We start from the raw sequence: 25263 nt of genomic DNA, 5'->3' as shown, positions 1-25263 counted from the left end.
CGCCGTGTTCCGGGCTCGCTCCACGTGGATCCAGTGTGTTGTTGAAGTCCGTGAGCCCGAGTTTAGGCTGGCCGGGCCTAAATTCGTAATAAAGCCCTTTGCTTTTGCATGCGTGATTCGGTCTCCCTGGCGGTCTCTGGTTTTTGGGGGCGATAAAGAAACCCTGGGTACAACAGTTTAAACTCATGGACCTCGAGATGGTGAACTGAACTGAAGTCGAACGCTTAACCAATTGACCCACCTAGCACCAGCCCCATGTCAAATGGTGTTTTAAAACTAGAATGAATTAAGTATTTATAGACGATATGGCTTGCAGTAATTAGGAATGCTATATGATGCCATAAAGTGCGCAAGGTAATTTAAAATGAAGTTAAAACTTGTCAAACAACTAAATTTCTGATGTTTACAGTATAAAATTTTAATCAGATACTTAAAACTAATGATAACCTATGATTTAAAAGCATTAGTTACCAGATGAAAACAAAGCAGGGCTTGATAAAGTAGGTCTCTTTAGCACTACCATAATTCTCTCTGCATACCTTTATCTCTGTGGTTTCACAAGTTTTTAATGGTCTATTTACTTGCTCTTCTCTTATAATGGACTAAATGTCTGGAGGTAAGAACTATGTCTTTTATTTTTACATCATTAGCACTGAAAACAATGCCCTGGCTCAAAGATGCTTAGTAGGTATTTTCTAAAAGAATGGGTTGAGAAATGTATACTTTATTGTGTTGGAAGGGAAGTGACTGAAAGTTTCTGAAGAAGTAATATGATTATGCCCAAGAAAGAATGAGATCAAAAGATCTACGGATAGGCTGAAGAAGGGGCGAACAACTTGATAGTTATTCTAGTAGGTAAGCGGAGTTGATTAGGGCTTAGACTAGGATGTCAAAGCAGAAACAGAAAGGTCAACTACATGAAATACGGAAGTACAGTCTATAGGACACAATTTCAGACTGTTTCTAAACAGGGAAGAAGAAGAAAGCTGATTTTTCAATTTCAAGCTTCAGTGACTAGGGAAATGGTGATGTTATTAATAGAAACAGAAGTTAGAAGGAAGAACTAATTTGGGGAAGGATGGTAAGTTCAGTTTAGGTGTTGCTGGGACATAAAAACAAATGTTGAGAAAAAGATCACAACTAAGTGTGGAAATCAGATGTCAAGCTAGAGATTCCGATTCGGGGCTCAACAATCAGAAGATGAGGCTATGGGATGGGGTAAGAACCTAAAAGAAAGGAAAGGATAAAAAAGATAAAGACAGCAGGCGCTTTTACGTAAAATAATGAAAATTCCAGAGCCAGAAAATTATGGGGAAAGCAGCAAGAAAGATACAGGAGCCAGGACAATACCGCGTGAGGGCGGGCAAGAGAGCCAAGTGCTGCGAAAAGAGGGAGACACTGACTGCACAATTTGCTCCAGAGCTGTGGGGACTGAAGACAGAGTAGGGGCCAGGCTGCTAATACACTTCCAAAGTTCCAGGAAGGCATGAGGGCACAGAGCCTGTTTGTCAGGGACTTAAAATAACTGACAAGACAGAGCTTACAGTGCTTATGAGGAAGAAGAGCCCTGGCCTAGACATCACAGCTAGCAGACATTAAATACTAGGCACCACTCTGGACGGTAGGGATGCAGATGAAGACATGATCTCTCTACACAGGAAGACAACAGCCCCACAGGGGAGAGATATACAGATATAAAGGATACATGTGTATGTGTGTATATATACATAGATATGCACATATAATTTGTATATACACATACAGACATATAAATGTATATATACTTTATATATACACATATACATACATGTAAGTATGTGTGTGTGTGTGTGTGTGTGTGTGTATAAAGTATACAGTGACAAGTACCCAAGTGTTGCGAATGAGAAGTCAAATGGAGAAGGGATATGTGAGAATTAAGTGGTGCCTTACTGAGGAAAAGTTCCTGTCAGCTTCATTTGTTGAAAATATGCCTCTTATAATGCCAAAGGCTACAGAAATTAGCTATAATATATATGCATTACACCATTTCATTTCCACACTATTGGTAAACTAGAATATCCTTGGGGAGAAGAAACCTTATCATTACTCTATTTTGACTAATTAAATTAACATGAGTATCATAAAACTACAGAACTCAAACATATCCTAGAGACAAAACTGTTTAATAGTTAACTCTATCAACATACAGAATAAGAAATGGATTCACTAACTATGGATTACCAGTTAGTATTCATGTACATACTTCGAAATCACAGAGTAGATCCTGGAAGGCAGTTGAGTTTGGAATAATGGAGGTCTCATGTCCACTATCAACAGTTCCCACCAAGGAAAACGTTAGATGGAGAATGTGGCTGTTTAGGAGGGAACGTTTCTTCTTAAGCAGCATTGCCAGCAACTAAAAGGAAGCAATCCCAAATGCCCATTGATCAGTCATCACATATACACACACACATGCACACACACATGCACACACACACACATAAGCACACACATAGGAGACCTCTATGTAAAGCAATTCCTGAGACTTCTAAGCTGATTTCTAGATTTTTATTATGACAACATAACATTCAAGAAATCTGAAAAGAAGGGTAAACCCATCACTATCATTAAAACAACTGTTACATCTATTTTTACCCTTTCAATTCATATATATTGACTGTTGCCATCATGTGCAATTTTTTCTTTCTCCATTATGTTTTATTAAAAGGATTTTTCTTTTGCAACATAGTGTTTATGATTACAATAAAATTTTTTTGTTTAATGTTTATTATTTTGAGAGAGAGAGAGAAGAGAGACAGAGCGTGAGCCAGGGAGGAGCAGAGAGAGAGAAGAGACACAAAACACAAAGCAGTCTCCGAGCTGTCAGCACAGAGCCCAATATGGGGCTCAAACCCACAGACAGTGAGACCTAAGCCAAAGTCAGATGCTTAACCGACTGAGCCACTCAAGTGCCCTTATGATTACCATTTTTAAAATGTGGTGAGCTTGGGTGGCTCAGTCGATAAAATGTCCGACTTTGGAACAGGTCAGATCTCACTGTTCTTAGGTTCAAACCCCACATCTGGCTGGCTGTGGTCAGCACAGAGCCTGCTTCTGATCCTCTGTCTCCCCTCTCTGTTCGTACTCTCTCTCAAAATAAAAAAAAATTTAAAAAATTGAATGATATGCTCTGGTAAGTGCATGCCCCAATCATATTCATGGTAAGTGATGCCCCAAAAATCATTTTGAAAGTTCTGCAAAATAAAACACTTACCAAAACAGTGTGATTAAATCTACAGAAAACAGTAAACAAGTTTATTCACTACCAATGAACTACTGGTTACAGTTAGAAAAGGCATTTGTACTTCATCTACACTAGAGGGATTTAATCTTGCTCCAGATACTTTCTGCCTAAACCTAGTAGATTGTTGAGTACATGAGCACTGTACAGTTTTAATTCTACATGAGAATTCAGGATTAGCAATGGCACAGATGTTATACAGTGGCTCTCAAGTCGCCTAAGAAAGTGGGGGGGGGGGTGGGTAAACGATTACTGGGTACGGAAAGGAGAGACAAGGAAACCAGGGAAATCTCTGGATCTGTCCCCGATCTGGCAGTCTCTGGAGCAGTCTCATTTTACTCCTCTTACTATAGAGGAAAGTAACTCCAAACTAGAAAATCTATGAAATATATCAAAGCTCTATTGAGATAACAGAGCCTAATTCAAGAGTTTAGGAAGTGAGATTTGATGAAATAGGATAAAAAGCTTGAGCCAAAATAAACTTCATATTCTCACTTGAAATATATTAGTTTTACTAAAAACTACTGACTTTTAAAGTTTCTTTGGATGAAATCATTCTTCTAGAGTTTGAAAAAATATGGGCTAATGAAAATCGAGAAGATATATATTTTTTTAATGTAGAGTAAAGCGAAGGCAAAGCTTTATGGTTACAAACCTGGTAGCCCTTGATTCTTTCCATTTCTTTGCTGGCTAGTGGGTTACTCTTGACCACACAAACCAGGGCCTTGACTGCTGCATAGAGCCCTTCCACATCAGAAGCCATGGCCACCAGGCCCAGGATGGCTGCAGCTCCACCAATGTACTGCAAAGTAGTGGCAACAGGCTTAGGGACAAATGTTCTTACTCCTGATTAAAAGACAGTGAAAAATAATTAAAATTCCCCATGTAAACAAGAACTGGATAAATCATCTTAAGAAGTATTTAATTAATTTTAAATTATACTTAAAAGTAAACAAACACCTCTATCCTAAAACAAAAATTCTAAAAACAACTCCAAGGTAGGACATGGAAGGTAATAAATGCTAATGTCTACACTCTCAGAGACGAGGTGGGAGTAAAGGAGTGAGTAAGGCTGGGTTTGAAAGCAAGCCCAAAGGTTTCGACTGTGTAGCTTTGGACACTGTGAAGAAAAAGTATGGAGGCCTTAGGAACACGTTCTGGGGTGAGTGAGAATGCCTTACTAGGTACTGCTGGGGAATAAACCTGGGGGGGCAACTTGAGCTCTGAACCGGGGAATGGGATGGGGGTGTCGTCCAAGCAAGGACCAAGTGTTCCCAAGAGAAGCCAAGCCAGGCACCTCACTGAGCACCGCTCCAAGCTCTCCTAGTCTGAGTAACAGCACAGCAGTGACCCCAGGAGAACATAATCATGTGGAAACACAGGACTAGAACTAACTTCATGTCAACTAAAAAAAAATTTGCATCTATAGTCCTCACTTTGTTTTTTACAAAAAGGGATTGTTTGAATGTCATTTGGCTACTAATCGAGATTGAGTTTTCCAAAAATTAAACTAACATGCATTTTATATTTTTAGGTGCTTTACACTATGCATAATACTTGCAGTATTCTGGCTCAAAACTTTGAAAACTACCTTCTCAGGTAATTAGGACCTGTATTACTAGTTTACAGATAAAAAGCTGAAGTCTAAACAACTCAAATGTGTGGTGTAATGCCGCAGAGGGACCGAACAGGGGCAAGAACCTCAATCTTTGAACTCTTCACTCACTGTTCTTCCTACTATACCATGTGCTGCTATATTTTTGCAAAGACATAGCACTCAGTACAGGCTCAGTAAATACTTGCTGTATCGAATAAAGGAAAATCACCATGTCCCTTAGCGTAAAGGAAACTGCTTTATCATGCAAGGAAGTTAAAGAAGAAAACCAAAGTAATGACACTTGCAAATCACTGAGACAATAAAAATTGCCAATGTCTGATAAACATATAGGATTCTGACTTGCATAACACTAACTTTCTGCTAATCTAAAAAAAATCAATATTATATATTGATTTGTGCATTAAATATATAATGGATGATTCTGAATTTTCAATAACCTGGCTGAATTATGTCTCAGGATTGTATCTAATCAAAAAAATCAACTCTTTTTATGCAGACATCAGGCATAAGGCTCTGCAGAATGTCCACCAGCTCTAACGTTTACTATAGTTGGATTCACTGTTTACACTCCAAAGCTCTTATGTCTCACTCACTTCCAAATGACAGACACACTCATGGATGCCACCAATGCTGCACAAAACCATGCAATTTTCATCAATATTTCTAAGTCTTTACATCTGTCCCTAAATGTAAGTATGAAATTTACCTTGAAATTACACAGAAGGCTGTCAGGGCTGACAAAAGAGCAAAAAAGTTAAAGGGATTTTTAAAAAGATGATGATTTTTAAAGTAGACTGGAGTCTGAGATTGTTACATTAATCTCTAAATATTACAAGAACACTACAGGTCGGCACTATAAAATATGAATTTAAACACTTCCCATCCTGTGAGGAGAAGTGAATGCAGATTTGAAGGCAAATAAAGAAGTTTAAAACAGTAAGACAATTTGACTCACCTAAGTATCCAATCAGAGTAGCCCCGACTGTCCGTGCCGGCCCATTAAGATGTCCCGCTGAATTGTGTATCAACTTCACAGGAGTGGCGTTCTCATGAGAGGAAATGCCTAACTGAAGAATAAGAAAGGGGAAAAAAAAAAGAAATGTAACTATAGAAGAACAGTCTGAACATTTTATTGGAAAAGAAAAAAAAAGACCCAATTGGTAACATATTGTTTCTTTCTCTCTTTATCACAATATTAAAAACATGGGAGTTCTTTTTTTTTTTTAATGTACAAGCTCTTCCAATGGGTAGAAATTCACAGAAAGTAAGTTAAATACAATCTGCTGAGATAAACATGGTGAGGGGGACATGGAAACAGTTTTAAGGGTCTTTATGAATGAAACGGTCATACTTTAAAAGTTCTTATCATTCGCTGCCTCACAATATTTCTGATCAGTGAACATAATATTAGGTTTACTTCAATTACAAGTAAACGCCACATAAATTATTCAAGTGTTTACAGATAATACATGCCTACAGAAAGGATATGTTGTTAAGTTTTGCATGTGTACACACTCATACACATAATGCACTTTCAAAGCAAACACATTCTTAAGACTTTAGTTCTATTGTTACCTAAAGAACTATATTTACATACAGTTCATGTTCCTTGGAAGATGGTACATATATTTACAGACAAATGACTGCACAAGAGTTGTTAATACTAGTAAGTACTGTTAATACTAGTAAGTTGTTAATACTAGTAAGTTCCCCAATCCTTTCCTTCCAGTCTCTTGATCTCCTTCCCCCTGGGCTTTGCCTCCTCTAAGCAGCCAAAACACCTTCCAAGCTCACTGATGACACTCATGTCACTAGACCCGCTGGTCATCAGTCCTCAGTCCTAGTCTTTCATTCTAAGAGCAAAAAATCTCGGAGTTATCCTGGTCTCCCTTCATTCTATTCTCAACAGAGGTCATAGTCACCCTGGCTAAAAAGTCAGTCACATTTCAGTCATTAGCTCTGGAACCCTATAGTGCTTCCCATGTCACTTACTTAAGCCAACGCCTTTACCACTCACTGCCTATAAACCCCAAACAGTCTAGAGCCCGTTACCTCTTCGAGATCCTCTCCTACTACCCGGTTTTCGCGCATTTGCTCTAGTCGCACCTGCCTCGGTGGCAAGCATGCGCCCTCCCCAGGGCCTGAGCACTGTATTACTGGGACAGCCCCCCACCCCCCATGTCATGCCTGTATTTTCAAACATGCTGCCTCACCTCTCGAGTCTTTTCCAATTTCACTTTCACCATGAGGCCTCCTGTGACCATCCTATTTATTAACACTATAAGCGGATCACTTTTTCCTTGATTGTTTTGCAGAGCACTCTTCATCTTCTAACATATCCTACAATTAGGTTACTTCTTTAGTTATCATTTGTCTCTCCACTACCATGTAAGAACCACAAAGGCAGGGATTTTCTCTGTATCTACCACTGTGACCTAAACCAAATGATACCTGGCAAATAGTAGGCTATAGTCTTAAAAACAGCAATTGTTTTCTTTAGTTATCTGCGGTTCAATTTCTTAACTGCCAAGGATTAATATAAACCATGCCCTTAGAAGGAAATTCTCACTTTTCCAAATTAAGCTAATTATCTCGAGTAGATATTTTGGCTTAAGCCCAAAGCCAAATAAAACACATATAAATGATACATGAAAGGCACTGTTTTCAGGGACTACTCAGACTTGGGGATGCCTGTAACAAAGCGCTGAAACACCGTTCCTGGGAAAAGTAGCCACGGCTGACCAGGAGATCATTCTGCTTACCTGCTTAGCAATGGCTTTGCTGTCCAACTTGTTGTACACTTTCCGGATTCTTGCCACCGTTAGAGAAGACACAGAGAGTGCATAGAGGCCAAATGATACTTTTTCTTCTGGTACTAATGACACAGGAGATGGGACTACACCTTCAGACTTTGTATCTTTACCTTCAAAAGAAGAATGATCCTTTTCAAAATTGCCAGTATTTCTCCTAACACAAATTTTTTATTCTTACTATTTTTAAATAGGTAGACTTGAGAATCTTTTTTTTTTTATTTTGTTTTGAGAGAGAGACAGAGATAGCACGAGTCGAAGAGGGGCAGAGAGAGAAATGGGGAGAGAGAATCCTAAGCAGGCTCCATGCTGTCATCAGAGTCTGATGCAGCACTTGAACTCATGAACCTAAGATGAAATCAAGAGTTAGATGCTTAACCAAATGAGTCACCCAGGTACCCCAAAAATCTTTTCAAGTGGAACAAGGGAGCTAAGTTTAAAAACTATGCTATTTAACTTTTCAGCTCTTGATTTAATAGAGAAAATCACCTAGTCATAGACCTTTACATCCCAAGTTTTATTCTTAATATGTGCTTTACAAATAGCGTAACGTAAAAGAAAAGAGTTTTAACTGTTATCAAGCAAATCACAAGACATTTCCCCAAGGATCAAAGGAGAAAGAGAATGAACATGAGTGGAAGGCCTGAAGCTCTGTAGCTCTCGGTCTCCCCCCTCGACAACTGCTCAGATAAGCCTCCCTATCTCTAAATAGCGTATCAGGGGAGTTAAGAATACAAGTTTCGGCCCTAGGTGGCTTAAGTTTGGTCTCTGCTTTATCACTTAAAAGATGCATGACTGACACATCTCTATGCTTCAGTTTCCTCTTCTGTAGAATGGGGATTATAAAAAGAGTATGCAAGTCCCAGAGTTTTAAGAAGATGAACAAACACATATGAAGGGATCCAGAACAAGTATGTGTGTTAACTTATATGCACATATTGAGTGCACGGTGTTAGCTATTCTTAGAAGCTATCTAAATCAAGAATGTGAGTGACAAATTACTTAGCGACAGGATCTTTATCACTTACTACACTTGTCCTAACTTTTCTGAGAGCTTCAGGAGAATAAGAACAAGAGGGTAGAGGACATCATTCGGAAAGAGGATTACAGAGGAATCACAGCTAGTGTCGGTTCCTTTAACTCTACCTTTCTTTTGGGAGAGAGGACGACAAGAGGTGGACTGTGGGAGTAAAGGAATGACGAAAACTGGTACTGATGGGTCTAACCTAAGAAAAATATCCGTCTGTGTTTTCTGGAAACATCTTTCCTTCTTTTAACCAGAGTAGACACACTTTAGAATGCTTTATATAGTAAGAGAAATTATAGAAAGAGAAGAAGCTGTGGTTAGACTTTTAGGGGGTATGCACATCTTGGAGCCAAAAACACAAACTAGAAAATCAGTGACGGGGCATGAAGACAAAAATCAGGAAAGAATAGCATCATCAGTGGAGGAGAGGATTTGGAATAGGAATGAGTGCTCAACCCTATCACACTGAAGAAAAAGTGAAGGAGAAGGCTTTTTTAAGATAAACCTAATGTAGAACCGTATATACACCCTATACGCAAACCTGTAGGTACATGTGTACATGCACTTATTCACGTATGTACATGGCAGGAGGTAAGTTTTATACAACTAAGAATAAAGAATAAGTTACTCACATGGCATACATACGGCCTGAAAGCTTCCAACGTAATTTGGTCCCAGTTCATAAATGGTAGTAACATTTGAAGGAGGTAAAACTTCTTCCAGAAAATGCGTGGGCCCCAGGCGCCAAACTAGGGAAGCAATCTGGCGCTGGGCAGGGGGAGTGCCAACATACGCATAGACTGTGCTGACCACCGGTGGGTTTGCAGAACCCGAGCCCCCAGGGGTACTGTGAACATAATGCAGCTGGAAGAAGAGTGAAAGCAACGTGTGAGATAGAACCAAAAGAGCCCCACTTTCATCAGGAAAACAGCCACTTTTTGTGTACAGTTTCCATATCCCAAGGTCATCCAACTTTACAAATGCACAGAAGAGGCTGGGTTGAGAAGTGTGAGGAAGGCCAAGACTCTGGAACCTGATGTGGAAGAAGGAAACTTGTTATTATCCAACTCTCAGATATAAACTGTCTAACGCCAGAAAGGGCAACATCAAATAGAGGGTTACTATTACTGTCTGGGTGGCTTCCGTATCAAATTAATGATGCCTCCATGAAATTTTTGGGTTAGTATAAAAATAGAGCTTCCCAACTATGGGAATTCAAGTAGTCTTGAAATAAGCTGGGTTACCTTCAATCTGAGTTTGTCAAAGAAAATAATTCATGAAGAATGTTTTATAATGGGTAGAATGCTATAGAAATTATAAAAATTAATAGTCTATTGTATAATTTACACACACACATTTTAATCTCAACATAAAACACATTCTCACACTAGTGCGTACTGACAAGTTGCCAAAATTATCATTCAATTCATTTCATAATAAATAGATAATAAGAGTATGAGATAATAAGATCACGTTGTTTCTTCTGGCATAGGCAGCTTTCCATCACTTGATAGGTTGAAGGACATTTCTGCTGACTGTTTTGTTCTAACACTGTCCTGGCTTCAGATCACATCTAACGTTCCATATATTAAAGAATAGTTCCCAGCGATGTTAAAAGCACAAGTGTGAAGACCAATACACGGCCCAGAGTTGGTTTCACAGGACTGCTGACTTCTAAATGACACAGTGATGATGATAATGTAAGTAAACCAATGAAAAATCTCCTCCCTCTCGATTCTAGAAGGTGAAGACATTTTTATCTTAAATAATACTAAAAAGTAACAAGCAACCTACCCAAGAATTTATAAGCCCCTTTCAAATGCAGTCATGTGTACAAAGGGAAAATTACTATTCCCACAATGCATTTTAGGGCTTATCATATTGAAATACAATGTAACAATAAGATATCATTAATGAAGGAAATGTATTCATGGAAGCTGCCCATTTCACTGCTTTTTAAACTTTAATTCACACAAAAAGACAAACTCTGCTTTTGTTGCTTCTTTCAAGTGATAATCGCTATAAAAACAGATACAATCTTTTAGAAGCTAAAGTGTGATTTCAACAGCTTTCGAGCTAAGTTCTATTGAAAGAAACTAGCAGCATTCATCCTGATACAAAAATCAATTTTTGACTCTTTATTGGTTATTTCAACTCTCTCGCCTCTCTTCTGAATATTATGGTATATCTAGAGTAATACTTACATATTCACTCATTCAACAAATAGTAATGGAACACCTACTATTTATTATCACAGGACTAATCTGGGTGATGTGAGAACAAAGAAGACTAAAAACAATTCCAGCTCTAAAAAAATATAGAGTCTACTGGAATGCATAATAACAATGAAGTGACAAAACTGTGTGGTCATAGGTTATTTAGACATCAACTGGTTCTTCTGTTGTGAAAACTCACTTAGCCATCTGGCTCAAGCACTGACATATTCACTAACTTCTTCGGTACCCTATAACATACATCTTTTTTCTATTCTTCTCAAATAAAGTGACGTGAATTAGCCAGCCACGTGACTCTTAAACACATTGTTCAAATGGGTACTAAAGGTCAGTTTAAAATTAAGACAGCAATTTAAAATATACCCCCTCACAAACACACATACATAGAAACACACCCACTAGTAAACTACCTTGTAAAGCAGGTTAAGACCTACAAGCATGAGTTGGCTTACCTTCACAGTGTTAACAAGCTGTCCGTCAATATAGAGGGCTGCAGTACTGTTTTTCAGCATGCCTTTGCTCATCACCAAAACCAGATGGTGCCACTGCCCCTCAACTATAAGTTCCCCACATCGGAAGCGGGCACAGCATGGGAGAATCTCATAAAAAGAGGATTCTTCACTAAAATCATCAACTAAAATAAGAGAAAAAAGAAATAAAATATTCAACATCCTCATTCTAACCATTATGCATATCTAGATCTTGGCTGTATGTTCACATATAATGATGACGTAAATGAAAATACCCTATCCATTCAACAGCTTTATCTGCAGGATGAAGTAGGGGTGCCTGGGTGGCTCAGTCGATTAAGCGTCCAACTTTGGATCAGGTCTTGGTCTCGCAGTTCATGGGTTTGAGTCCCACCTTAAGCTCTGTGCTGACAGCTCAGAGCCTGGAGCCTGCTTTGGATTCTGTGTCTCCCTCTCTCTCTCTGCTCTTCCCCCGCAAATCCACACTGTCTCTCTCAAAAATAAATAAACATAAAACATTTTTTAAAATGATCTGCAGGAAGAAGTAAAACCTGAGATGTATTTTGCTTTCTTATGCTCAAGATACAGTTATAATCAAATAAAGTTCTAATCGATGATAAAATAAATAAATGAAACATAATAAAGTTAAAGGAGATAATAAAAAGAGACTATTATCTGTCATGGTCTGTTATAAAAGGTTGCTTAAAATTCTCATTTGCTATGCATTTGATTATAGCACTGGTTAGAAAGTTACAATTTTTACTCTTGGTATACGCTCTGCTCAGTGATACAAGAGGCCAACTATTTGTTCTCAGTTTGTGGCTGCACTGCTCTGTCCCCTGCCTGATGACAGCTAACAGTAGGCAGGTGATTTATGGAGTAAAAGGCTTTGTTCATTCATATATTCATTATTATTTTTAAAATTTTAAACATGGTAAAGTGAACATACTGTGTGTATGATAGTGATTCAACAATTCTGTACTTACAGAATGCTCATGTTAAGTGTATTCTTTAATCCTCCTCTCCTATTTTACCTCATACCCTACACATCTCCCCTCAGTTTTTTCTCTATAGTTAAGAGTGTTTCTTGGTTTATCTTATTTTCTCTTTTGTTCCTTTGTTTCTTACATTCCACATGAGTGAAATCATAATGGTTTGTATTTTTCCGACTCACTTATTTCACTGAGCCTAATGCCCTACAGTTCCATTCATGTTGTTACAAGTGGCAAAATCTCATCCCCTATCATAGCTGAGTAATATTCCACTGTACATATAGATAGATTTCACATCTTCTTAATCTATTCGCCTATTGATGAACACTTGGGCTGCTTCCATATCTTGGCTTGGCTATTGTAAATAACGTTGCTATAAACAAAGGGGTGCATCTATCTTTTTGAATAAATGTTTTGTTTTCTTTCTTTCCTTCCTTCCTCCCTCCCTTCTTTCTTTCTTTTTGTTTTTTAAGAGAGACAGTACATGCAAATAGGGAAGACGCAGAGGGAGGGAGAGAGAATCTTAAGCAGGCTCCACACTTAGCACAGAGCCTGACATGGGGCTTGATCTCACAACCATGAGATCATGACCTGAGCTGAAATCAAGAGTCAGACACCTGACAGACTGAGCCACTCAGGTACCCCTAATGTTTTTGTTCTCTTTTTGTAAATATCCAGTAGTGGAATTACTAGATCATATGGTAATTCTATTTTTAAGTTTTTCTGAGGAAAGGTCATACTGTTTTCCACAGTGGCTGCATGGAAAGGTATTTTTTGATCCAAGTTTCCTGCTTCATTAGACAACTCTGATTATTTCCTAACATTCTACAATCACTTCCTGACTCCAATCTGGTTTCCCTCTGCTACCCAGTATGTTGCCTGATCATGCCAGAAAATAATGGGTCAATATTAATTCAATCTTAATGTTAAGCTAATTAAAATTAAACTTTTTAAAGCATTCAAGCAGGGATGGGACAACAGTGTAAATCCAGATGTTAAAGACTCACTGTTTCACCCTCCCCACCAAAACCTTTAAAAAAGCTAATCTGTAACCATGTAACTTACAGCAGATTCACCATTTTCAGGATAAGTACATATAAGTAATACACTCAAAGATAAAACTTTAAGTTACATCATAAAAAAATTACAAATAAAATACTAATTTTTACTTCTGGAATTTTAAAATATCTGCATATACTGACATGCCAAGATCGTATTTCAAAATGACAATTCAGAATATACATCTACCGCTGAACTAAGAAAAGCAGAATCTTATCAATAGGTGACATAACGTAGGAACAGAACTGAATAAACTAGGTGAAAGGCGGGATATATACACAAGAGCTTTGAGAGGTCTGGTGTATAGACCAAAGTATGTGAAAGAAAAGATAAAAAGTATGGGCGAAACCGGGAATTCTTCCCTTTCCCTTCTTGTTAACAGACTGAGTCTTCTCCAGAATTATAGAAAATTTTACATATAAAAATTTTCTGAGAGTTTCACGTTCTGGCTCAGGCTCCGTCTAAGCCACATCCGGCATCAGTAGTTTGTCAGGGTATCCTGGCGAGCCAAATGGTTTCTGACAACTCTTAATTACCTAGGCTTCTTAATGGGCTACAGCTGTTCAGAGGACGGATCCTTATAGTAGCAGCAGCATCTATAACTAATGCATCTATTACTGTAATTTCTAGTGATATATGGACTGTAGTAATCTTGCGAATTACATTTCATGAAAATAATATAGAGTTAGAAAACATTTTCCTAGTTTAAAAAAATATCCCTACACCCATTCCTTAACTTTTCCACTAAATTCTATTATTTTTCCAAATTCCCTATTATTACTTTTTTTTATTATTATTTTCTCATTATGTCCCTTTCTCATATTTTTTTTCCCTCATTTGTTCATTCACTCATGCTTTTACATATTTTGCATGTTTTAGGTGGCAGGGCTGCCTATAATACCGAGGTAATAAATTACATTGTCCGCGCGCGCGCGCGCGTGTGTGTGTGTGTGTGTGTGTGTGTGTGCGTGTGTGTGTGTGTGTGAGAGAGAGAGAGAGAGAGAGAGAGAGAGAGAGAGAGAGAGAGAGAGAGAGAACGAACCATTGTTTTAGTAGGGTAACCAGACAAAGACAAATATAAAGAGTTAACAATCCTAAAAGTCCAGATAACTGATAAAAAAATTAAGTAAGATGGGGTGCCTGGTGGCTCAGCTCGTTAAGTGTCTGACTTCGGCTCAGGTCATGATCTCATGGCTTGTGGCTGACGGCGCGGAGGCTGGAGCTTGCTTCAGATTCTGTGTCTCCCTCTCTCTGCCCCTTCTCTGCTCGCTCATCTGCATGCATGTGCTTTCTCCCTCCTTTCCTCTCTCTCAAAAATATATAAACAACAAAAAAAATTAAGATCTATGGCAGAGGGCATAAAAGGAAGGGAAGATTTATGAAATATGAAGGAAGAGGTGTCAGGTGGCTCAGTTGGTTGAGTGTCCCTCTCCTGATCTCAGCTCAGGTCATTATTTCACGTTTGTGGGTCTGAGCCCTGAGTCGGGCTCTGCGGACAGAGCAGAGCCTCCTTGGGATTCTCTATCTCCCTCTTTCTCTAAAAATAAATAAACATTAAGAAGAAGAAATACGAAGGAAACGTATTACAATAGACTTAGTGGAAGGAGTGATATTTTCAAAGTAGACTTGGAGATTTTTAGCTGGGCTAAACTGGTAGTGGGGGTGTCATTTAGCAAGACACGAAAACAGAAAGAGATGCAGGTTTTATAAAGAAGAAGCATTACAATCTGAGCTGTTTACAAAGAGACTATTCATATGAATGTCTAATTTGAAGTTAAATTATGAGGAGAGGGGCACCTGAATGGCTCAGTAGGTTAAGCATCCAACCACTGGTTTTGGCTCAGGTCATCATCACACAGTTTCATGAATTTGAGCCCCATGTTGGCAGCTCTGGACTGCCAGCACAGAGCCTGCTTGGGATTCTCCCTCTCTCCCTCGCTCTCTGCCCCTCCCCCACTCATGATGTGTCTCAAATAAACGAACTTAAAAAAATAAATAAAACAAAATAAAAAATGAGAAAGCCTGAGACAAATATAAAAACCTTTAATTCTGGAATTGTTGTAGGATTAAAAAGACCCAAATCTAACAGACACAGATTTTTTTTCCTCAAGAAGAGCAGGCTGAGTACAAAGACTAAAGACGAAACCTTGGAAAATACTGATTTGAAGGGGAAGATGTGAAAGAAAGCTGCTGAAGGAAAGTGTAAAAAGAGGTCAGAGATGTAGTGAAAGAACAAGAGAATGGATATCCCAAACTGCAAGACTGAAGACGGACTGAATTAGGAGGAAAAATATCAACAGCAACAAATAAAGTGTCCTAGAAAGAATTTTAAAGCAGTTACACTATATTGACTTTTACCTCTGTGCTAATCATGAAGAATATTAAGAAAAAAGGCCTTACAATCTAATTAATCTAACATTCAAATATATTTGAATACCAACCACATGTTAAGCAATATGTGGTATTATTTTATTCAGTTAATTAAAAGGTAACTTTAGCAAAGAACATTCAGTAAACTGAGATTTGTATTTTATGTTGTGTAAATCATTCAGGAAGATACTCATGAATGTCTTTAAAGTTCTATTGGAGAGCAATGTAACATTACAGCATATTGGAGAGAAGTAGGAAATTAGGATTATTAAATGGTATGTATTAAGTCTTGAAGATAAGTGATGGATAAAGTAATTAAAATATTATTGTGTCTAGCATGGAGTGGCACATATGGTAGGCAGGTGCTCGATGAATATTCATTAGTTAAGCAGAATTCATGGTCAATGAAAATCCTTACTAAAATATATCAAACAAGCAATCTGCTTTCCTAGCAAAAGCTGTGATTTCTTGGCAAGTGGAGATGAATCTTTATTTCAGGAACTCTATCCATTGTTTTCTATCTGAGTCTCTTTGGAAAGTGCCTTAAAATTCACTGGTAAACAATATTCAACATTTCATATAACCTGTCCTATTCTGTAATAGTTTAAATTGGAAAAGAATTACCAGCTGGACATTAAAGATGAATATTATAATGAAGTTTAATACCTTTAATTTTCACAGGAAGCAACAAGAAACAGAGACTGACCATAGTTCTGGAGTAGTTCCTCTTTGGTGGAGACAATCAGAGATCGGTCTTTTGCTGACAGGACGACGGCAAGGCACACGTAATGCTGCTCAGAAGAATTTGCTCGGCGCACAACGGTAAGGAGTCTGACAGGGTGGTTATTTGGAGGAGAACTAAAATGTTCAATGCAAAACCAGCTAGAGTAGCTTAAGCCAGATGGAGGAGGGAAGAATCTTTCACCTAAAAAGAGAAAAATAACAATGGAAGAGTTTGTGTTGATTCATATGTACATTTTAAAGAGAAGGCAATAGACTCTGAAGAAACTATAACCTACTAAAAAAACGAATCTCAGGAGCAAAGTAAGAAATATTTACCGGAACCAATGCCGCTGACCACGGCCCCATCTGTAAGACCCGTTGTGACAGCATTGTTTGTGGGGGCATTATGGGGAGCCAAACTGGGCAGGAACAAGCAGCTATTAAGAAAAGACAATGTACATATTAGAGATCAACCATTTTCTTCTCTTATCACTATGCACCTACCATAGTGAAATAAACTACTATCATTTAAGGGTAACTAGAGTGAAGAGATCATGGAATAAATCTGGATGCCTAATAAAGTCCTTCTCTTCTTTTAATTACACAAGAGTGCTGAGAGATATACTTTCAAAAATCTCCTTGGGGCGCCTGGGTGGCTCAGTCGGTTAAGTGTCCAACTTCGGCTCAGGTCATGATCTCACGGTTCGTGAGTTTAAGCCCCGCACGGGCTCTGTGCTGACCGTTAGCTCAGAGCCTGGAGCCTGCTTCAGATTCTGTGTCTCCTTCTCTCTCTGACCTCCCCTGCTTGCACTGTCTCTGTCTCTCAAAAAAAAAAAATTTTTTTTTAAATCTCCAATGGCATCACTTTTGCTTTAAAGTTTTAAAAGAATCAAAGTATAGGTTGCAGATGGTAAAATGCACCAATGCACAACCATGTTCAAAACAATGGAACCACTTCATCACTGCAGAAAAATTCCCTTGTGCCCTTTCCCAGTGAGTCATCTTCCTCTGTTCTGATTAGTTCCAACTATTTTGAAATAGGTTTTAATCCACCATTCAATAATAACCCATGACAGTGTTCTTAAAATACAATGTATGTATAGTTTTATATATACTTTATATATAGCATTAGATTGGTGTATAAGAATCCCACGAACAACTAGTATAGATATAGATCTATCAATATTAACATTTGAGTCTGTTTTAAGGATTATGGATTTTATAAGTTCTTCTAGATTCTCCACAGATTCTTTACTGTTGCTTCTGCTACTCTAGCATTTTCTGCCACTTGAAATTATTTACTCATTTGGTTGCTAGTCATTGAGTATTTATAATGTTTAAGGTATTAAACTAGGTAATTTATAGAAAAGGATGATGATTAAACCCAAATAGCTTCTGATGCAATTTTAATTTGTATCTGACCTATAAATTTATTATACTAAATCAGAGGTTGGCAAACATTTTCTGGGCGGGCCATACCTTCCCATAAAAAAATTTTATGCTTTGCAGACCAGAGAGTCTGTCGTGACTATTCAACCCTGCCATCCTTGCGTGAAAGTGGCCACACATAGTACCTACATAATGGAGTGTGGCTATGTTAAAATAAAACTTTACCAAAAAATAAAATTAAATTTAAAAAAATTGGACCATTCGTCTTAGATTACTGACTCAATATATCAACTTATTTAGTATAATAATTAAAAATAATTAAATCTAGGAGTGACTGGGAGGCTCAGTGGGTTAAGCTTCCAAAGCTTCCAACTTCAGCTCAAGTCACACTCTTGCCTTTCATAGGTTTGAACCCTGCGTCGGGCTCTGTGCTGACAGCTCAGAGCCTGGAGCCTGCTTTGGATTCTGTGTCTCCCTCTGTCTCTGCCCCTCTCCCACTTGTGCTATCTCCCTCTTTCTCAAAAATAAACATTAAAAAACATTTTTAAATAAAAGGAATTAAATCTAAAAACCTTAAAACAACATGCTCAATGAAGTTGATCATTTGGGAATACAAAATATATAGCATATTTTAACTAAGTATTTTTAAAAACAAAGATCTATTTGTCAAAGGCAAGTAGGAGGCATAAAATAATATAGTAAGGCTTGGCTATCCTGCAAATGCCTTACCCAAACCCTTCAAGGGATGTGTCAAATTCAACAAAAGCTGGAGTAACTGATGAACCATGAAGTCTGATGTCATGTGGGGTTGTCATGGAGACTAGACACTTCACCCTAGTTAGGGGCACAGTACTTCCTTCTGCAGATTTTACCAGGCTCTTGCTTATCCGGTAATGGTTATCTTCATGTAAACTGAAAACATTATCAGAACACAGGCCTTCCATAGATGTGATCATGCTGCCTGTAAGTCAAAGAAAATCTCTTGGGAAAAAATATCATGTAGATTTTTAAAATAATGGCTTTACAAGGCTGACTTATTTTTAAATACCACTCTTTAGTTTCAATATATACAATAATTTTATTCTTAGTCACCAAGGCTAATATCCAGGTTTAATATATTTTATGTTCATTTTTCAACTTAAATAGCATGTGGTTCCTTTTTTACTTACTACTAAAATCATAAACACATTGCAGAATGTGTTGTTGGAAACTACAGAGTACAAAGAAGAATAAAAACTACCAGTAACTACTATACAAACCACTGTTACAATGTAGTTCACTTATAAATTACAGATCATGTTTTTAAAAAAGCAGATTAGATTATACTTTTATTTCACAAAATTATTACTTCTCTTTCAGAAGAAAGTAAAATATTCAAGAAGAATTACAACGGAAAGAGATGGGTCATCTTTATTACAAAAAATTCAAAGATATATAATAAAACTTTGCTTCTTTCCCATTTTATCTCTACTTTTAACACTCCTCTTACAATTATTACAATTAAATATGTAAACACAAAAGTAGCTGAATTTAAAAAATCCTATATGCATGCAGATGGTGACACTTTGAAGAATAAAGAGAGAAATTTTCAACAAACTGGTCTATTTTTTAGGAAGACATTACAAATGTAATGAATGGAGAAAAGATTCTCTCTCAACATAAATCACACAAATATAATAACTCTTTTCTCTCTTAAAGGTGCTAAGCATTCAGGCAACCCTAGCTGTATTTCAATATTCTGTTAGAGAAGAACTATTTTTGTTTCTATGCCTTGCAAAGAAAGTCATAATTCAATTCAAACTGTTTGCGTTAGGTACAAAAACAATAACAAAGTATATATGCATCTAATATGCATGTAGGGGAGGTAGACAGATGTGGGAAACTGCAATAATTTCTGTTTTCCAATAAAATTACACTGGAACTCAAAAGATCTTAGTTTGGGGCACCTGGTTGGCTCAGTCGGTTAACCCTCCGACTTCAGCCCAGGTCATGATCTCTGGTTGGTGGGTTTGAGCCCCGCATCAAGCTCTGTGCTGACAGCTAGCTCAGAGCCTGAAGCCTGTTTCCTATTCTGTGTCTCCCTCTCTCTCTGCCCCTGCCCGCTCTTGCTGTCTCTCTCTGTCTCAAAAATAAATAAAACATTAAAAACAAAAAAAAAAGATCTTAGTTTCCAAAACACAGCATTCACTAATTACGGATGACAACGGGCAGGGGGAGGAAGTGAAGACTGAAGTAACAGTTGGCAGTTGCTTCATCTTTGGGCTTCTCACCTGAAGAAGAAGGGGATGACTGACATGGTCAGGGCGGCTGTTCTGCCTGACCTAAGTTTTATTCCTTCCTGCTTCACTAGTAGTGGTTACTTCAATCCACCAAAACAAATGCCAACCGCTATGGCTAACAATTACACAAAATGAATTGTAAAGAGAAAAAGCACAGCAGAACCACAGGTCTGGCCTTGGGAAGGAAGGTGGCGCCCCACCTGCCTCCCGGAGGCTGCGCTTCCCCGAGGCTGGGGCGGAATCTGTCTGGGGCCCCCGGGCTGCCCCCGGTCCGCGCCAGACAGGTCGGGAGGGGGCGCCTTCCAGCAGCCTGAGGCGCAAACCCCTCCTCTCGGGGGCGCCCCGTCAGCAGAACTACCACACACCTGTCTACCCAAGCGCCATCTGCCGCTGCTGACATTTTGCTCCGTCTTCTCTGCGCTGGCTGTTGCCAGTGTGCCAGGGACGTCATGGTCCATGTGAAGAACCCATCTAACACCTCACTTCATGATCTGTGATCCCCTTTCACCTCCACTTGACTCCAGAACCACGGTTTGGGCATGGTCCCTTCTCTGCGTGTTTCACCGCTCCAGTGTTTATTGCCATTATCCATCCACTCCCTTACTCCCCACCCCTGTCCTCCACATCACTCACTCCTCTCTCACTACGTTTGTTTTTTATTGAATATAACACAATTTATTTTTTTAACATATGCAATTTTTTCCATCATTTACAATACAGTAGTTACAATGACCCTCTAAACAGAAAAGCAAAGTAAAAAATCAAAACCCCAACTTCTATTTCATGTAATTAGACTTATACAGAAATTAGAAGGTTAAGTAACAACTAGTTAATCACCCAATTTCACAGCTATCTGAAATGGCGATCGTTACATAGCAGCTTATCTATGATACATTCAAGATACATGATACAATTTATTACTTGCCCATAGGCTACAACACAGCCTGCTTAGTACCTTTCCTTAAATTCCACCTCTATCCTACAATAATACTTGAGGTCCATGCAAAAAAGTAGCTACCTTTTATGTAGGAAATGGATGATTAAGTCTTTGGTGTTGTAAAAGCAACTTCATTTAAACATAACCACCCCCACCACCAAAAAAAGAAGAGGAAAAAAAAAAGTGAAGAAAATAATAAGGGAAAAACCCAAGACACACTTCCTATGAGAAAAAAAAAAAAAACAGCATGTAATTCCTGTCCTTGACAGAATGTATTATGTTTGCTTTTTGACGTACTTGTTTTTCTCCAGTTCAAGGACTGATCCCTTTTCTCCCAGCCTGCTACTGGCTGCGTGGGTTCACTTCTTTCCCTACCCAACCATTCGTCCTTGGTATATCTACCTCTTCACCGACTTTTCAGTATTTTTACCTATCCTGCATATCCTCCTGCAGGAGCTGTCCTGCAAACCCGTGGCCTGTTAGGAATCTAACAGCCACTCTAGTTCCAGCAGCAAAGGCTACTTGAGAGAGAGGCAAAGAAATCGTGAATCCTGAGAAAAAGGTACTGTCCCGTCCAAGCCAACTGTTGCTCTGCATGTAATTCTCATCTCCTCTGGGTCCTGTTACATCGGGATTCCTTGTTCACCCCAAGCTGCCCCTTCTTTAGTCAAACAGATTTTGTTTCCTCTTTTGAATAATGACAATCCCTTTCCTTTCCTTTTTTTTCCCCAGTGAAACTTGTTGAAATAATATATATTCCCTACATGATTTTCATCTACAAAACCACCAAAAAAAGGCAACTTCAAAGGTCAACTTACTTCTCATCTCCGGCTCATAGCTCAGTGAACTTGGTTTGTGGACCCTGTATTGTTTTAGCAGTTTTTTGTCCCAGGCACCACAATTTAATGGACTTGCCAAACGTAAAAATTCCCTAAAAAAGAGACGAAGAAAGCGGTTATTCCTTAACTGAGAACATTACATAATTCATGAACCAAACACAAAATATGGGATTTGATGAATTATAATAAACTAGTTAAAAATATAAAACCAACCCAAACAATTATTATAAAATAATACACAATGTTAATTTTACATCTGAATTACCTAGCCCTGAAAAGAGCACAGAATATTGTGAAAGGCTAAAAAATGAAATCTGGGGGTCCTGTTCTCCTGAAGTCTGATGTGCAGAAATGTAATGAGTTGTCTAGGAAGTACACAAATAGGAGTCCTTCACATCCAGTCACTTGTGGCATCATGTAAAAGGGGAGAAAAAGACTTCCTCTGAAATTTCAAGTCCTTAGAGCAGAAGAAAAATGAACTGAGGTACCCTTTGCCAGTTTTTCATGTAGAGTATAATACATGATTAGTTTATAACCTTATAGCTCATGGCTCATCAATAACTCAGGTATCTATATCCTCATGTGACCTTTTGTTCTGAAAATTCATTCACTGTGAAAACTGAACATATCCACAAACTAGGCAGTGTAATTTATTTAAGAAAATGCTAGTATTGGGGCACCTGGGTGGCTCAGTCAGTTGAGTGTCCAGCTTCAGCTCAGGTCATGATCTCACAGTTCATGGGTTTGAGCCCTGCGTCAGGTTCTGTGCGGACAGCTAGCTCAGAGCTTGGAGCCTGCTTCAGATTCTGTGTCTCCCTCTCTCTTTGACCCTCCCCTGCTTGCGCTGTCTCTCTCTCTCTCTCTCAAAAATAAACATTAAACATATATATATATATATATACATATATATACATTTTTAAAAAAAAAAGAAAATGCTAGTATTAAGTATGAGATAAGGTCTGTCTCATTTATTCCCTTAACTGTTAAAGTAGATTGCCAAAAATGATCAGGGGAAAATCTCTATGCTATTTTTAATACTTTAGGCCATCCATAAGATGATGGACAAAGTGAGTAGGAATAATCTCATTTATCTTGGTACTGTCAGGGCCTGGTACACTGCCTGATACAATACGGTTTAATAAATCCTTTTTTCTTAATCCACCATTAGTTTGGGGCCAGTTAAAAAACATAAATTACAAAAAAAGTCCAACTATTTTTAGGAAAGTTCTTAAAAAGCCTTATAAAAAAGGACTACTTTAACAGCAGAAAAAAAATATCTTTTAAAAAGCTGCTTATATCTAAAAGTGACAAGACACAGGAGTATACTTTTTTTAAGGAACGACAAGGTAACTTATACATTAAATCACTCTGGTAAGGTAGTTTCAAGGAAAATATCTTTTAAGGTTTAAGTTTTAACCCTAACGCACAGAGTACTGTTTCTCTTGCATTAAAAAGATTTAAATACATGTATCTCTTGAATGGTTAAAGTCTGGAAGGTATGTCTACACCACAGACTATTACTCAGCAATAAAAGGAAACTACTGAAACCTAACAATCTGGATGCATCTCTAAGGCATTAAGGTAAGTGAGAACAGTCAATCTCAAAAGGTCACATCCTATATGATTTCATTCTCAAAGTGACAAACTTACTGAGATGGAGAACAGATGAGCAGTTTCCAGGGATTAAGAATGGGGGGGGGGGGTTAGGGAGTGGATGTGATAATAAAGGAGTAGCACCAGGGAGAGGTTTGTGATGCCCTGATTGCGTAGTGGGCATGTCAACATCTGACAAATAATAAGAACCACAGGTTACCTTGTAGCAATGTCAGTTTCTTAGTTTTCATGTTGTATTATAGTTATATAAGAGTAACTACTGAGGAAACTGGGTGAAGGGAACACAGAACCTCTCTAAATCTATAAGTATTTTAAAATTAAAAAGTTTAAATAGTATATAAGAGAAGCTTTTACATTTTTTCCCCAATGTTTGTTTCTTTTTGAGAGAAAAAGACAAAGTGTGAGTGGGAGGGGCAGAGAGAGGGAGACTCCCAAGCTGGCTCCAGGCTCTGAGCTGTGAGCACGAGGCTCGAAATTACAGACCACAAGATGACCTGAGCCGAAGTTGGAGGCTTAACCGACTGAGCCACCCAGGAACCCCTCTTAAAAGAGTTCTTACACATGAAAAGTTCTTAAATATGAAGTAGAAGCAAGTCATAAAAACATGACTTTATCTTTAAAGGAGAATGCTGGATTCGAGTAGAAGAAATAAGCATCCTTTGTTTTCTAATAACTAGACTTACCTAAAACCAACATTTTGAGCATGTTGCCCATTTTTATTATTTTGGTTTTGCCCAAAGACACTTGGATATATGTCTATCACAGCAAGATCTCTTGAATACAAAGGTCTAGGAAGTGCCGTTACTAGCTGTGGTGGAGGATGGTGAGAAAGAGAAGACACTGACCTCAGCACCATGGGCTCCAGAGCCTGGGACGCTAGTCGCTCAAACATCCGCTGGAGGGGCGGATGCAGCGAGTGGTCCTCGTCCGCCAGGGCGGCGCTGCACCGCTGCAGCAGTCGGGCGTGAAGACCAGCTTCACACATGACCTGCTGGTTTCTCTCTGTGTGCACCAGGGCTTGCAAGATATTCGCCACAGCAAGTTGAAGGTCCAGAGCATGCTGAAGTTACAGAAACCCATGCCACCAAGGCATTCTTAGTGAGAAAGGTGACAGTTCTCTCCACACGACACACAGCTTTTAATAGGGGGGGGTCTCTACACATTTCAGATTCCCTTCGGAGTAATTCAGAAGCTGAGGTAGAGTGATCCAGCAATTCGAACAGGCCTAGGCAAACATCTAGCCTCATTTCTCTGGGAGCATACCTGGCTGGACTCCACTCGCTTCCATCTTTTGTTGTAAATGACTATCTAATAGTATTTTAATTTTTAAAGAAATAGTGAATGCGAGGTCTTTTACTTGAGGAGTAAACAACCAGTGTAAAGGAAAGCCCACTGTTTCCATTTTTGACATTTTAAGCCTTAGGGGCCATACAACATTTTAGCAAAATTAGTCCCTGAAGCTCCCATTCTACCCAAACTCTTTTTGAGTGCTATAAGTCAAAACAGAACAACAGCCTCAAGATGGTATCTTTGGTTGTTTTTCTTTCTATACTACTCATTAGCAGTTTCCACTAGGGGCGCCTAGGTGGCTCAGTCGATTGAGCCTCCGACTTCAGCTCAGG

The 25263-nt window shown here is 38.5% G+C and overlaps 1 protein-coding gene across 3 annotated transcripts in view; it reads right to left on the bottom strand.

Moving 5' to 3' along the window:
* WDFY3 (WD repeat and FYVE domain containing 3) overlaps positions 1-25263 on the bottom strand; it is a 251559-nt gene that overhangs the window by 89399 nt on the left and 136897 nt on the right. For all 3 annotated transcript variants that reach the window (XM_029943745.1, XM_029943751.1, XM_029943756.1), the window contains 11 exons: positions 24487-24701; positions 22007-22119; positions 18702-18933; positions 16920-17020; positions 16567-16785; positions 11422-11603; positions 9368-9599; positions 7661-7821; positions 5854-5965; positions 3936-4126; positions 2243-2395 (listed from right to left, as the gene is read on the bottom strand). In XM_029943745.1, coding sequence (XP_029799605.1) covers positions 2243-2395; positions 3936-4126; positions 5854-5965; positions 7661-7821; positions 9368-9599; positions 11422-11603; positions 16567-16785; positions 16920-17020; positions 18702-18933; positions 22007-22119; positions 24487-24701 — 1911 coding nt within the window. The remainder of the gene's footprint in view (positions 1-2242; positions 2396-3935; positions 4127-5853; positions 5966-7660; positions 7822-9367; positions 9600-11421; positions 11604-16566; positions 16786-16919; positions 17021-18701; positions 18934-22006; positions 22120-24486; positions 24702-25263) is intronic.

The sequence above is a fragment of the Suricata suricatta genome, chromosome 1 (assembly GCF_006229205.1).
Source record: "Suricata suricatta isolate VVHF042 chromosome 1, meerkat_22Aug2017_6uvM2_HiC, whole genome shotgun sequence".
In the NCBI taxonomy this organism is placed as follows: Eukaryota; Metazoa; Chordata; class Mammalia; order Carnivora; family Herpestidae; genus Suricata; species Suricata suricatta.
This window is presented reverse-complemented; position numbering and strand designations above follow the sequence as displayed.